Source organism: Dipteris shenzhenensis, chromosome 5 (genome assembly GCF_047967505.1).
Source record: "Dipteris shenzhenensis isolate YYH24624 ecotype China chromosome 5, Dip_SZ_1.0, whole genome shotgun sequence".
Taxonomy (NCBI): Eukaryota; Viridiplantae; Streptophyta; class Polypodiopsida; order Gleicheniales; family Dipteridaceae; genus Dipteris; species Dipteris shenzhenensis.
The window spans coordinates 4,014,205-4,029,553 of NC_141600.1; the positions used below are offsets into that span (position 1 = coordinate 4,014,205).

At 41.9% G+C, this 15,349-nt stretch overlaps 1 protein-coding gene across 2 annotated transcripts; it reads left to right on the forward strand.

Moving 5' to 3' along the window:
- The first annotated feature begins 12,732 nt into the window (after window positions 1-12,732).
- LOC147901523 (uncharacterized) lies at window positions 12,733-14,243 on the forward strand. Of its 2 annotated transcripts, XM_087374991.1 has the most exons (2): window positions 12,733-13,566; window positions 13,621-14,243. In XM_087374991.1, exons 1-2 carry the CDS (start codon window positions 12,959-12,961, stop codon window positions 13,925-13,927), a joined length of 915 nt encoding a protein of 304 aa, XP_087231117.1. In that variant the 5' UTR covers window positions 12,733-12,958; the 3' UTR covers window positions 13,928-14,243. The 2 variants fall into 2 exon arrangements, with proteins under 2 accessions (XP_087231117.1, XP_087231116.1); XM_087374990.1 differs by having other exon boundaries at window positions 12,733-14,240.
- Window positions 14,244-15,349: the final 1,106 nt, after the last annotated feature.

Sequence of the window (15,349 nt, forward strand, 5' to 3'; positions counted from 1 at the left end):
ACATACACATCTACATTGAATCGAATTGAAGAAAGGCTAGTGGCAATAACGATACCATTCGCACAAATTGGGGAGCTCACATACGAAGGCTAGTATGAGTTGCACGGAAGTGTTGTTAATGTTTTGTAGATACTGACAGAGCACAACATGTATTGCCACGCTTTCTTTCAAAGAACGCAACAGTTCTGGTTGCGATCAAGCGTAGAATGAAATACTCTCATAACTACATGAGTGGCCTGGTTCGCCCCATAGCAACGATGCGCGCCTTGCATGAGCTTCTACAAACACCACTTTATGAACAAAACAATGTTCAAATTAATCCATTGTGGCTGTCACACATTCATGCACTACAAACAATGCAAGAGGCTAAGAAAGAAGCTGAAGAAACAACGTACATCTTGTACGCTGGAAATAGCATAGAGACAGACACTTTGGACGGCTGTGCACAACACAACAAGTGGTTGACTTCCAAGACAAGCCGGTAGTCGTTGCGCCATCGGAAGGGTTCTCATAACTTAGCCTTTTCAAAGACAAGCACTGTGAGGAGCTGGCATTCCCGACTTTGTTTTATGGTGGCCACATCTGTACAACATCCCAAAACAAACAAGCAACCAAGACAGTGTCAAGTGCGAGCTGCTAAGAATAGAGATAGACAATTTGCTATGTGCATTGAGAACTCTGTTCTTCAAGACAATGAAGGTTCTTGTTCGACAAGTTCTTTCATCTTGACATGGGTCCGCATGCGTAAAGGTTCATCTGTTGATTACAAGAACTATCTAAAGAGAGAGTTTTTTACTATGGTTCACTAGATTGGGCCACCCACATCCTTCGTCACTTTCTCAACCGTGGAGAGGCTATGGCAACCTCTACTACAATGCTTGTTGAAGATACAACACCCCAAACAATGTACATCGCATGCAGGAACGCATAACGACATACGCGACATGATACGGTTAGAACCCTAACAACAGCCCAACATTGCGTTCACAGATTTCACGCTATGAAATCTTTCCTTCCCTTTTTCTTTCCTTCCCCTTCCCTTTCCCTTCCCCTTCCCCATCCCTTCCCTTCCCTTTTCCTTTTCTTATGTTTTCTTTCACTTTCCTTTCCATCCCTTTCCCTCCCCCATCCCTTTCCCTCCCCCATCCCTTTCCCTCCCCTTTCACTTTCCCTTTCCTTCCCTTTTCCTTTCCTTTCCCTTCCCCATCCCTTCCCTTCCCTTTTCTTTTACTTCTGTTCTCTCTCTCTCTCTCTCTCTCTCTCTCTCTCTCTCTCTCTCTCTCTCTCTCTGTGTCTCTCTCTCTCTCTCTCGCGTGCTCTCTCTCTCTCTCATTTTTTCTCTTTCTTCTATTTTTTCCTTTTCTAGAAGGTTCCATCTATTTCTATTTGGGGATGCGGGAATAGGGAAGACATTCATGCTCATGCTATTGGTACAAGCGCTCCTATGATTCTACTCGCACAAGGACACGTCAAATGTGGAACTTGTGAGAGTGTTACTTCTTGCCTACACGGATAGGGCCGCAAATGCTATCCATGGAATGACCATACACGCAGTGCTGCATCCCCCATTACTGACATCTGCATACACTGCCCTATTTGATGAGATGCTCCAAACACTCTTTGCACTGTACAAACTGGTAGAGCTCCTGGTCATTGATGAAATCTCGTTGGCTGCAATAAACACGTTCGTCGCCATGTTGACTTCAGATTACGCGAGATCAAGCACACCCGTGACAAGCCCTTCGATGGGATCGATGTCTTGCTATGCGAGGACCTGTTCTAGGCAAGCCCGATGAAAGACTCTTGGATATTTATTGAGCGATGCACAACGTCCACCCTCCTTGGATCCTTTTGGTGGAGAATGCACATGCTGCACCTACCAGCTCAACATTCCCATGCACCAGAACAACGTCGAGTTCCTTGCCTTAATAAACAAAATTAGGATCATGGCACAAATTGACGCTGACCTAGAAATGTTGACCAAAAACCACCTTCGTGAGCTGCCATTTAAACATACCGTGCCACACCTTTTCTACACAAACACTGCCATGGACAAACACAATAACTATGTCTTCAACATCCTCGACACATAGCCACACATTTTCAAAGCTGTGGATACTAGGCACAAATCATGTAGTAAGAGTGTCAACATCCTTACTGACCCAAGGACGACAGCTGGATTGCACAAACAGCTAAAACTAATGGAGGGAATGCTCATAGAGATCTGCTCTGGAAACCTTGATGTTGCCAATGGGATTGTCAACGGTGTAGATGGCATCTTCAAGGGTAGCATCTGCAGCTCGAAACATCCAGTCATTTGGATTGAGTTTGCTAACCCTTGCATGGGGGCAAGAGCATGATCTGACAATAGATTCATGTACTGAAATGGAATGCCGCCTGGGTGGACCCCGATTGTACATGTGTGAGAGTTCCAAGTTGGAAAGAACCACCTCAATACTGTTTCACGAAAGCAATCCCCATCCAGTTCAACAGTTGCTTGAACTGTGCACTGCTCTCACACCGGTTGACCAAGATCATTGTTTGATGAGTTTATTCTTGTATTGTCTGTTGTGATGTAGTCTATGAAACTAGCAATGTCATTTTTTGTTGAGATACCATATTGAGGAGCGTTTTCTACCCACAACAAACCATGGTCATGTTGGCTACCACGATTTTGGAATTCAGTTATACGAAGAAATACTAGTACCACTGCATCTCTTTTAAGTAGCCTCTTCATTCCTTGGAATTTATTGACATAGTACTTTAGTAGTTAAAGGGTCCGATCTGATAAGACTCTTATTGTGTTGTATGGGTTGATTTGGTCGATGTCCATTGATGTGTTGCGTAGGTGCTATAGGCAAGTTGTTAATAGTTCCCAAAGTCTTTCTGCACAGGAGAATGCAATAAAGAATGTAGGATGGCCTAGTTGTTGAAGCATTGCAAACAAGTTTTTCTTTAGCTTGTATTTGTAATCCAAGGATGTAAGGAGGCATGTGGAATCTCGATATCCTATGTTTGACTGCAAAAGTCTTTCCATGTTTGTAGACAACGTATCTTTTGCTTTTAGTGTCCTACCTCTTAGTTGTCCTTTTTGCATGTGAACCCACGTTGAGGAGAGAACTTGTTGCGCAATAATTTTAATTATCTTAAAGAACAGGTTTTCTATAGAGTATAGCAATACGAGGTGATCGTATTGTCCTCTGGATACAAGGCACTAGGTTAGTGATTCACTTGTAGAGTGATCTCTTTTGGATTTAGCAGAGGCACACATATCCTGAGGGGGATCTTGTGCCTACTGATAGGAAGGAAATAGTTTTTACATAGGCATGGCGCTGCTATTAGGAAAAAACACATTATGAATAAAAAGAAAAGTATCATATCTTTGTTCTTCTTTGCTAAATCTTAAAAGGTTTGCAAAAAGGAAAATTGAGGCTAGGGTCCATCTTTTGGCACTTGATCTGTTGATCGTCTTATTGTTGTGGAAAGCTGAGTATAAGCTTATAGCCGATTCATTTAACAAGCATGGAGGGTTGAACTTTGCATTTTTGGGGTTCTCAATCATGAAATGATTCACTACTCCAATTATGAAAGGAGATCTTTTACAAGTCCTGAAAGAGAAGCCCTTTCAGGGTCCAGTCATATTCAACATTTCCACATTGCAACATTGTTTATGCACATTTGAATTGAGAAGCAAAGAGGCCAAGGCAGAAAATGTCATATTACAAACAAACAAGTATTAAATCCACTGCTGATCACATGCCCCAGGGCTAGCCCTTACCTATATAACCTTGCATCGTAGAGTATGTCCTTGCTACAAATGGTATAATCAAATTAACACGCCCCATCCACTTCTTAGTACATTTAACAACTTTCAATGTTGCATCCAATAAGCTCAATACCAGCTCTGATAGCTAGCGTTTGTGGAGACGTACTTCGGGTTCTTATTACTGAAGGAGTTAAGGCAACATTGAATCCCTCATTTTGAGAGAGAATGCAGAATGTGTTTTAACAGGTTATCTTTTGGGACCATTACCCTCGTTTTTAGTTCAGGTTCTTGTTTGAGTTAGTTCAGCCCACTCTGGATTTCCCACATGGAAAACGAAAATATAACTTATTCTGATGCGAGAATGCCTGTGGGAGTTGGTTTCTGGGGGTGAGAAACTCCTTTTTCAGCTTCAGCAGATTTCAAATTTTGGAAGCAATGCAACCAGAAGGCGAATGTTGTATTGGCGATTCCTTTATCCATGACGTTGATTTCAAATCAATAGTGCACGAGATCTGGAGAGTGCTAGAAGGTATATTTGATGATAAGATTACCAACTAAAGTGTTTTTAGAGATTAAATTTTATGAGCTGAAGATGTCAGAAAGTGATAAACTTAATGATCACTTGGCTGCGCTGCACTTCATTATCAACCAACTCCTTGGTCTTAAAAGTGAGCCAAATGATGAGGTTACAATGGTTGTCCTCATCAAGATTACGAAGTATGTAGCACGTTTTCTGTCATCTTTGGAAGTGCTATGTGTGGCTTCAATTACTTTTGAAGACTTGGTGGCCTTGAGAAGGATCGAAGAAACAAGGAGGAAACCTCTAGGAGAGAGGAATCCCCAGACATTGCCCTTGCATCATCCTCTTCAAACTGGAGGAGGGGTTGAAAGAAGATACACTGCCTCTATTGCAAACAATTTGGACATAAGGAAGCTTTTCATTTCAAAAACAGGAAAAGGAGCAACAAGAGCACCATGGTAACCTTGTTGCAGGTGATGAAAGAGAAAAGGAATCGAGCATGGACACATTTGAAACCAATGCTTGTATCCTTCAGGAACTCAAGATGAAGATTCTGTTTTCGTAGTAGATAGGACGTTCTTGGAACTCCTCGTATGTAGTCCTTGTTTATGAGTTCCTATCGAGCTATTTCTTGATAGGTTGTTTGTGTTGCAATGTTGTAGTCCCTTAGTTGTCCATAAAACAAGTTTGGAAATGCTAATTCTTTAGAGAATTTGTCTTTGAAAATGGTTAGCGGGGAAAAGCCTTCTGAAGGAGCTACCACAATTGTTTTGTCCTCAAAATAATCAACTTGTTGTGTAGTGTATATACCATGGACCAACGTATCTATATGTACCTCATCTTTCATATCAACGCACTCGTCAATGTTTGTTGTTTGTTCGTGTTGTCTCAAGTTGTCTTGTAGGTTAAGTATGTGGTCTTGCCATAGTGGATTTAATTTAACATGATTTTCTTTGTATAATGGTGTTTCTAGAAGTTCTTTTAAAGCACGTATAGTTAATGTTGGACGAAAAAAACCACTCATGTAGTTATGTGTGTACTCTAGTTTCCTTTTAATTGCAACTGCTACTGTTGAGTCATCCATTATGAATCTGGGAAGTACTCTTTGTGCCCTATCTACATCAGGGAGAACATTAATGATGCTCCCAGGTAACCCATATTGTCCATCGTATGAGAGCTCTGTTATTTGGGCTAATGGAATGTGTATTGCTACTAGCCTAGCTTCAATTTCATTTAATTTTTGTGTGTATGTTGTTTGATTTGGGAGATGCATATGTGCTTGACTAAGTATGGGTACCTTGTTTTGCTTTAATTGTCTTGCACATATTGAGCAAATTATTCCTTCTTGGTTTGTTGGTCGTTTGTAAAATGTTGCTGTAAGAGTATAGCATATTGTTCAGTCAGTCTTACTAGTTATCATTGGAACATCAACGATCCACAACAAACACATGTAAACCGAGAGCTATCACGAATGGGTGGCTGCTTTGTATTCTTCTTCAAAACGAGAACTCCCTCTCTTTTGTGATTGGCTTTGGTACTGACAAGCTTCTGGTGCTTGTGCTTTATTGTTATAGTTGAACTCATTGTAAGTCGTCATGCTTAATGCATTTCCTAGTGATTGTCGGAGCCTGTAGACTTTTCTCTCAATAGCGGTGATGCTGTATCGGGTGTGCGCCAAGTCATTGTGATATAGTTGTGAAATTTCTACAGTGGTCATGGAGTTGTGTCTTCTAAGTAGACAGTAGAGTTCTTCGTCATTCTCAGTTGTCAAAGTGATATACACTCTTGTTGCCCGTTTTCTTGTCAAAGGAACAAACACATGGTCTGTAGAACTCTGATTTAGTAGGATGTGATAGTAATTGGTGTGTGTGGAACTCTTTAGAAGAAACATTTTTTTGGATTTTTTAAGATCGTATTTAAGCACCTTAAATGACACATTAAATGTTGATGAAAAAAATTATAGGATCTCAAATAGCAACAACTTTGAATTCATTACACTTTCAATAAATCAAAGAACATTTTCACTAGGCAACAGTTGATTGCTATGATAATTCACAGACAACCTGTACCATGCAAATGCTCGATTTTGTTCTTTGCAAATACTAGTGTAAAGTAAATCAAAAAGCTGATACAACGGACAATGTGGGAAGAAATAACCAATGCAATGAATAACATTTCTATTGAAGGGATACTTCTACTTAAATTCATTAAGTTGAATGATGTCGTAGTCTTGTGTGTGTTGTCATGATCCATTTTGTAAATGCTTGTATAGTTTGAGTACAATGGCGAAGTTCAAATGCAATCTCTTGCAGAGTGGATAGATTGCATCTTCAATCTTTTTAAAAGCACGCTTAGATTTTCATTTTTCATGTTTAGATGAAGCTTGTGGAAGAATTATTCCCTACTATAGGGAAGGTCCAATGAATATAATGTAGGACAGGAGGAAAAATTACAGTGTTCCATAGTCTTTACAATGTCTATTTCAGCTAGACGTATTGTGCAATCTTATGGGGATATGAGCGCAGCGCGCAAGTTGCACGTGCAACGAAAGTCTTATTTGATAGCAAAGCAGTAACTTTCTCATTGACCAATTTGAGATCTTATGTCTTCAATCTCAACCATCCCACTCTTTCATTCTTAGATTTGTATTAAGATAAACATAGATGTTAAAGCAAAAGTGAAAGACTGCAATGAAGATTTATTGGTGGAGTCAAAAGCAATTTCGGGGGAGATCCAAACGAGTTATAGCAAGAGCGAGAGATAGAGGTGGAGTAGTTACTGGAGTAGTAATGGAAATAGCATCATTAGCATCCAAAAGAAGACTACTATATGATGTTGAGTGGTACTCTTTTTGTCAGTAAGATTCTCAAAGACATTGTAGACTAGAATCTGTGTATGAAAAGAGATGACCAAAAAGAGAGAGGAAGAGAGGTTGTCGGCGGAGTGTGACTTTGCCTGCGGTCTTTAATCTCAATTACTCCACTCCTTCATTCTTAGGCTTGTATTCACACGAACATTGTTGTTGTAGCCAAAGTCGAAGACTATAATGAAGATTTACTGGTGGAGTCAAAACCAGTATGAGGGACGAGCCAAAGGAGTTACGGTATGAGGGAGAGATCGAGGTGGAGGAAGAGTACTTTAAGATGTATAGTGTTATTCCTTCATCAGGATAATTCTCAAACACATTGTAGGTTGGATTCTGTGCGAGAAAGAGGTGACAAAAGAGAGAGATGAGAGGGCGTTACAGGAGTGTGATTGTCCTTGCTATCTTCAATCTCAATCTTCCTACTATCTCATTGTTAGATTTGTATTCACATGAACATTGTTGTTAAAGCGAAAGAGGAAGATTGTAATGCAAATTTACTGGTGGAGTGAAAAGCGGTATCAGGGGATAGCCAAAGGAGTTACAGCAAGAGGGAGAGATAGAGGTGGAGGAGTTAGTGAAGTAGTATCGAAGAGAGGAGTAGTAACATTAAAAAGAAAAGCACCAAAACAACAATTGGAACCTTCCCCTCAAATTATGCTAGAATATTGTGGTCAAGGGGAGTAAACCAGGAGGAGATATCTACAATGAAGGATTAGGACATATTTTCAAATAAAGAAAGTAATGAAATAAATACTAAAAACACCAGAATGATGATCACACCATGTGTCATTAGCTTTCCATATCAAGAACATACAAAGTCTCAATATCATTGCCTCGTCATGTGGGGAAGCAGAGTTCAAAACGCCCAGAGGGTAGGTAAGTTTACCGTTCATATGAAAACATATGTGCCATGATCACGTACGAGATCACATTCTGATTGCATTGCAAGTTTATAGGCAGGTAGCTCGTCAAAAGTACCACCCTCCTTGTGCATTATGACTCGAGGAGACAACACTCAAGGACAAATCAAAAGATGCCTACAAGAAAGGTTCTAGAGCACCATCCTCTCATCCTCATGAGCAACAATTTTGGACAATAGAGGGCCCTGCCTGAAGAGATATCTACAATGAAGGATTAGGACATATTTTCAGATAAATAAAGTAATGAAATAATCACTAAAAACATCAAAATGATGATCACGCCATGGGTCATTAGCTTTCCATGTTAAGAACATACAAGTTTCAATATCATTGCCGTGTCATGTGGGGAAGCGGAGTTCAAAAGGCACGGAGAGTAGGTAAGTTTATCATCCAGATGAAAACATATGTGCCATGATCAAGTATGAGAGCAACATTTGATTGCATTGCAAGTTTATAGGCAGGTAGCTCCTCAAAAGTACGCATTACGACTCGAGGAGACAACACTCGAGAGACAAATTAAAAGATGCTTGCAAGAACTGTTCTGGAGCACCATCCTTTCATCCTCATGAGCAACAATTCTGCACAACAAAGGGCCCCGCTTGAAATGAAACAGAATCTCTGCTAGTCTAGGCAATCCATTGGGAAAGCAGCACAATCTTGACTTATTCAGTTGCCTCTTGAGCTTAGATGCAATGTCTTTGACTCTTTCATCAACTAAGACACGCATATCCAAAGCATCAGAGACTCCCTTGGCAAAAGTTGTAGTATGCTTGCCAATCAAAATAGTTGCAACCTCATCATTAACACTCTGTAGATACCCTGGTAAATTGTTGATTGTAGATAGTCAATATTTATTACAAACTTATCATTCTTGAAAGATTCATGAGTATGAGGAGATGCCTCTTTGGCTTGTCTGATTACATGACTCGCAGTAGTACAATCAGAGAACCATGCCTCAAACATGCCTCAAAACCCTTTACTTCTCTTTACTACCCTCTGAAAATTGAGACTAAATGTCTCACGAAAGTCATCATGAAGAAGTACACCCCCCGAAGCACTACCTAAAGGCTGTATCACTGCACTCTCACTGGACAAGTTGTGCACAGAGTCCAAAACTATTGCTCTCTGTTGCTACTGGATACGGGCTACGGGAGGGGAACACGAGTGTGCTCTGTTAGGATCCAAATGTGACCTGCTAAGGCTTTTGTCCACCCTTAAAGGGCATTTATACTATTTTGTAGAGGGCTAAATTAATCTGGATGCTGTGATTGTTAGGGCTGTAAGTAATTAACCCATCTATGCCAACACACCCTCCTCATGAGGTGTCCTCGAACAATGGCCTATACCCCAACATAAATTAATGAAAGAATGGAACACATGTTCAACACTAAGAAATAGGTATCCAGTGATTGGAGAAGGTCATTATGATTATATGTAAAGATCGAACTACCCATTATGAGAAAATGCAGCATCCTCAAACATGAGAACAGTTGTATAACTCAAGAAATGACAATTACATACATTAGCCCTTTCTATTCAAAGTAAAATTTAAGCATCTGAATAGTCAACTTTAAATGGCAACATGAAAGTGTGATGTACCTCGAATGTATTAGCATAAATATTAAACTGAAATGAAACAATACAAGTGTGTCACATAAGATTGCGTGAGATTTGAATGTAAAAAGTAAAAATAGCAATAACACATTGAAACTGTAAGGCAAATCCAATTTATTTCTTCAAAGCTCAAAATTCCAAAGAACTTGGAATTTTATGTTCATTACAACAACAATGCGTTTCATAAATCAAAATAGAACACTCAACATTCTAATGGCTAGAAAGCCAGTTATTGCAGTACAACTTATTGAAACAAGGAGCTAAGGCAAAAGGCTCTGTCTAGTGCATGCCATCATCACGCATTGGGCTGAAATGATATGATGGATCCAGCACTATTTATAGTGAAGGTGCCACTGGGCTTGATGTCGAGGAGAAGTGAACGAGTTTGAACGACACTAGTGGTGTGGAGCTCTAAGAAAGGAGTATCTATGCGGAGAAGAGCATCAACATGGTTACCACGAATGTCCACAGTGACATCAGAAGTGTCTACCAACAAGATCTGTCCACTTAGGCAAGGGATCTTCACTATGCATTGGTGTTATGAAAATTATATTTTCTGATATATCTTGCTTTGGATATTATTACTTTAGTCAAGTGTGACTATGGCAAAGTACTCCATAGGAGCGCACCGGACGCGACAGGGGTCCTAGTGGATACTTTGTGTGGTTAGTTGGAGACGCCTGACTAGCTTGTGTTTTGCCATGCTAGATGGTTGGAATTGTGGGTGATTCCATGTTAATACTGATGTCGCTAGTGTTTTGGTATTGTGCTTGATTATTGTGCTTTGAGCACAGTTATGTTGGGATCGGTTGATTCGGTGATTCGTTCAATCGATTGTTAATAACTAATGTAATTGGCGGCTTGAGTACAGGTGATGGAACTCATAGCGAGGATTGGAGTTAGTGCGAGAGTACCGATCGAGGTGTTGCACATCGCATTATATATGGCCATGGGCCAATTTTGTATTTGTTTTATTATTGCAAGTTTTAGCAATATATTTTGTTGAGGACATAATTCATTTTGGGACCAAAGATGGCTATGTAAAGCAAATCCCTCATTTTTGGATGAGAGGGATAATTTTGGCTCCTGGTGCTTTTATGAAATATCATAAATACTCTAGATGGGGGAGCGTGAGCCACTCATCTAAGGGGGGGAGATTGTACCCAGTCTGTTGTCGCTCTCATGGTGTGATTGTGCTTTTCTTCTCCAATTGATTATGTGGTGAATTTGTGTGTTGAAAAGATTACCTTTTGGTTTCAGTGGTATCAGAGCCTTGGTGACGCTCTTGGGAAAGAAGACGGTTACCTTGTGGCTCGTGTGAGAAGTTAATAAGAAGTTTCTCTTATCAAGGACGAAGAAGAGAAAGCCCACGGAAAGAAAAGAAAGGGAAATTCCGAGGCTCTAACCGTGGTCATTTTGTTGCACAAGAGGGAGCAAGCACAGTGATAGAGAAGTTTTTTTTTTTAAAATTCAGCACCATGGTTTTGCGCAATCAACCTTGACCATTGCTCCTTGATAGCCGACGCAAAATTACGCAGTCCAAACTCCACTATCTCTGAAGTTCAGAGCTAGGCTCACATTAAAGCTTTGCACTGTCCAAAGCTCTGCACAGTGTGACAGCACCCCACTTGTAGATGCTGCACTCCCGAAAAACTATGTGCACCTCAGCTTCTGAGGATCTCCGTCGGGTCTGGACTCTGCAGCCTACATAGCGCCGTCGCCCTTGGGAACGTAGCCTTTACAAAGACCAAGCTGCCCATTTATTGAATAGCGCCGCCCTCTGCTGCGGTCTCTTCAGGAGTTTTTTTTAATTTTCCCTTTCACAATTGCGGCTCTACCATACCTTTGTCTCGGTTAACCGCGAAGGCTAGCCGCCTCTAAAAGACCTTGGGAAGTTTCACTTTTCTGCGCACGCCTATATGTAGAGTGCAAGGTCAGCAACCGCTACACGTGCGTGCTCGTGATAGCCTGCGGCCCTATATTTCTGGCCTTGCATGATTTCGCGCGCAAACTTCTGCAGTCCCACAGTCTCACAGGCGGCAGCAATCCGAGTCCAGAGAGCAAGAGCCAAGAAATGAGTGCGATCGTTACCGCCTCTCTTGAAGTTTTCCATCTTAGCCTCCGGTCCTTGGGCCTTAATTATTGAGGATAGAAGCACTCGGTTGATCCCGTTGATCCCATCACGTCGCGTCACCACTTTTGGGAAAGCAGTTTATGTAAAGAAAAGCTGTCGACCCCGTATCGTTATTTTTCGTCCTAACCTTGCATCAAAGGTTCAAAGGTATTATTTAAAAAAAAAACAAAAACAAAAAAAGAAAGAAGAAGAGGAAATTCAATGAGGCGATCAGAGCACGACAAGGCGAAGACCATTGCCAAATCTAAGAAGCTCAAATCAAGAAGGCAATTGGAACCACGAATCACCGAGCAATTAATTGGAGATCAGTCGAGTGCAAGACAACTACAAGCGACATCATTGATCACATATCTCCCACTCTAGTCTTTTCTACCTCCGAATCAAAGAGCGAGATAAGTGATTTCCTTGCTTTATATTTCATACACTTAGTATCTTCCGCCATCCGTTGTCTTACTATACACTTGAATCACATCTTTATTTCATCCGTTTAATTCTCATACACTTAATATCTTTATTTTTTCTGACTTGATAGACCGCCATGCAAATAGGAGCCCTCACAGACCGCCATTCAAATAGGAGCCAATTTAAAAAGAAGACTAATAAGAAATTTTAAACCATGCATTTTTCTCATTCAATCAAAACGTATACTAAGACCTCCCCATTTGGCGCAGGCCAAAAACAATAGACCTTTTGCTACAATTTTGGTGCTTATTAGAGCACATTCCACTCTAGGGGCGGTGCGAGGGACGAGTTCAATGGGAGCATTTGAGTCTTCTTGAGTGGCTCCAACGCAAAGTTTGGTTGCAAGGGAAGTGCTCTTGGGCTAGGGCGAAAATGAGGGAGGTCTCCCAAATGTGGATTTTCCATGAGTGAAGGAGAGGACGTGGGAATGGTCTCTTCAATGGGGGTAAACGAGTTTTGAAGTATAACGTAGTGGTAAAATAAGACGGGAGGAGGCGGCGGCGTTTGGCGGAAGCGGAGGCGGAGGCGGAGGCGGAGGCGGTGGGGGCGGTTGGCAGCACAGCAGCAGAGCAGGCGGCGGCGGGCGGCCCTAAGCCCACTCGTTCCTCCTCCTCCTCCTCCTCCCCCCTCCTCTTCTTCTTCTTCTTCCACCAGCCATAGCCCCAGCCTAGCCCTAATGGCCGCCGAACCACAGCAGCAGCAGCAGGCGCAGCCCCTCCCCCCCGCCCCTCCGCTCCACCAAGAGCCGCACGCAGCCCTTCTCGCCAAGAAACCCCCTGGCACCTGGACTCCCCCCGAAACTAGCCACCTTATTGACGTCTACCAGGACAAATGGTACTCCCTCAAGCGTGGCCAACTGCGCACCCGCCACTGGGAAGAGGTCGCTCAGTCCCTCGCTGTTCGTTGCGGTGGACTGGATTCCACCTCCAAATCTTCCGTTCAATGCAGGCACAAGATGGAGAAGCTGAGAAGGAAGTATAGGGCGGAGCGGCAGCTTCTTCTGCGCAAAGGCCCTGGCTCTTCTCGGTGGCCTTACTATGACCGGTTGGATCTCATGGAGAGGGGTCCGGGAAGTGTCCCGGATGCTAGGATCCCTGGTCTTCCCGGTGGTCTCGATGGTGGCAAAGCCTTGTACTCGGATCTTGAATTGCAGAAAAGAACTGCGGCCAGAGACCTTCAGGATCATGAATCTACCATGAGCCTCGACGACGACGTAGAGGATTCCGACCAACCTCCAAACATCTCGCAGCGCCACGACGGCCCGCTGGAGGACAACGATGCCTCCTACTCCTCTTTGAACAAGAAGCACGGCCTGAATATCGATTATGATGCCACCACCGCCTATAAGATGGACGAATATCGATTTCCCAGAATCTCTGCCAAATCTAGCTTGCGACATCGCAAGCCTGTGGAAACTGGCTCCCTCGCTGACTTAGTGTCTGTGGTTCGCTCTCTGGGAGAAGGGTTTTTGAGGATGGAACAAATGAAGCTTCAACTACAAAGAGATAACGAGCGATTGCGTGCAGACATGGAACTCAGACGTACAGAATTAGTTTTGAGTTCACAGAAACAGATTGCCGAATTATTCACCAGGGCTTTGGTTAGCAGCAAAAAGAGTAAGAAACCTCAATCATCAGCGGTTTGAAGCAACAGAGATTCCATTTTTATGTCTATCCGGTTCCTCTCCTCTCTGTAATTTGAAAGAGCTCTTGTTCCTGTATTGTTCGTTGTATCTTAGTATGTCCCTCTAGTTTGAAAAAAGCATTGGGTATGGGATAGTTGTGTAAAGGGTGAGGCTAGTAGTGTTTTTCGTTTTTAATCTTTGATTTTGTGCTTTTCGAGCTTCTCATATTGATTATTTTAAGTCATGTTGCTGTATAACCGGTTCCTCTCCTTTCTGTAATTTCAAAGAGCTCTGTCTTGTATTATTTTTGTATCCCCTAGTTTGAAAAGAATCAAAACTCTGAAATTAGTATTAGGAATGGGATGAGGTACATGCTAGTAGTGCTTTTGTTCCCTCTCATGCTTTGACTGTGCATCAACTTCCTACAACATCCTCGTATCGCAATCCAGGATAACAGTCGGTCCTACCTGCAGTCAACCGTGATAATTTTAGCAATAGACATACTTGAAAAAGATTGTAATAGCAATGATGAAATCATGAATTTAGTTTTTTTGAAACGTCTTTGATAAATTAGCTTAATAAGCTGCGTCTTTGATTCCGGCATTACACATCAAATGTGTTGTATTGGGCGCAAAATCTACTATCTACTTGAGAAGAAAACTTGTGGATAGTGCAACTTAAGTTACTTTCGTCCTGGAAAAGTCTCTCGATAATTTCAAGTATGTTCTTTGCCGTTACTGACATTGTTACAATTTAACCCAAATTGTTCTTTGTGTTTTGGGTCTTGGTTGTCTCTTGTTGACATTTATAGAAGCAGCATGTAATCTGCTAAAGCCACAGCAAATTACAGATGTCATGGGGCAGAGAGTATTGATCCCACGGAAATCTTTCTGTGTGTTTTGGGTCTTGGCTATCTGTGGTTGAGATTTTTAGTAGCAGAATGTTACTTGCTAATGCCACAGCAAATTAGGGATGTCATGGGCAGAGAGTATTGATTGTAGAGTTGTAGTGTGGCTATGCATGTAAGAGGAATTTGAAAGCCGGAAGGAGTTGTACTTCATTTCCTGGTGTTCTTTAAGCCCTTGTTTTCTTAGCTACTCTTTCTTGGGGATTTGAGGGGCAGACAATCCGTTGGTTAGGATCACAGAGAAATTTGGATCTAAGTTTGACCCTTATTGCAACCTTTGTGAGATGGGAAATATTTCTTTCACAAGACCTTGTGCCAAGCCTTCACCCTAACTTCCAGCCCTCACGCTGACTGAGACTGTGCTTATCTCTGGAGCACTGAATATGATTATTGTTGAACAAAAGTATGTTCGTGTGTCTGTGTGCGCATTGGGCGAGTTTATGAAAATGCCTGATCCTCAGCGTTTAGATGGCGATAAGCTCGGTGGGAATGCTATAGCAGCTGTACATGGTAGGGTGAATGGTTTATAACCTGAC

Bases quoted from the DNA above. Each gene is read 5' to 3' on its own strand.
- LOC147901523 (XM_087374990.1), top strand. From the start codon at position 12,959: ATGGCCGCCGAACCACAGCAGCAGCAGCAGGCGCAGCCCCTCCCCCCC.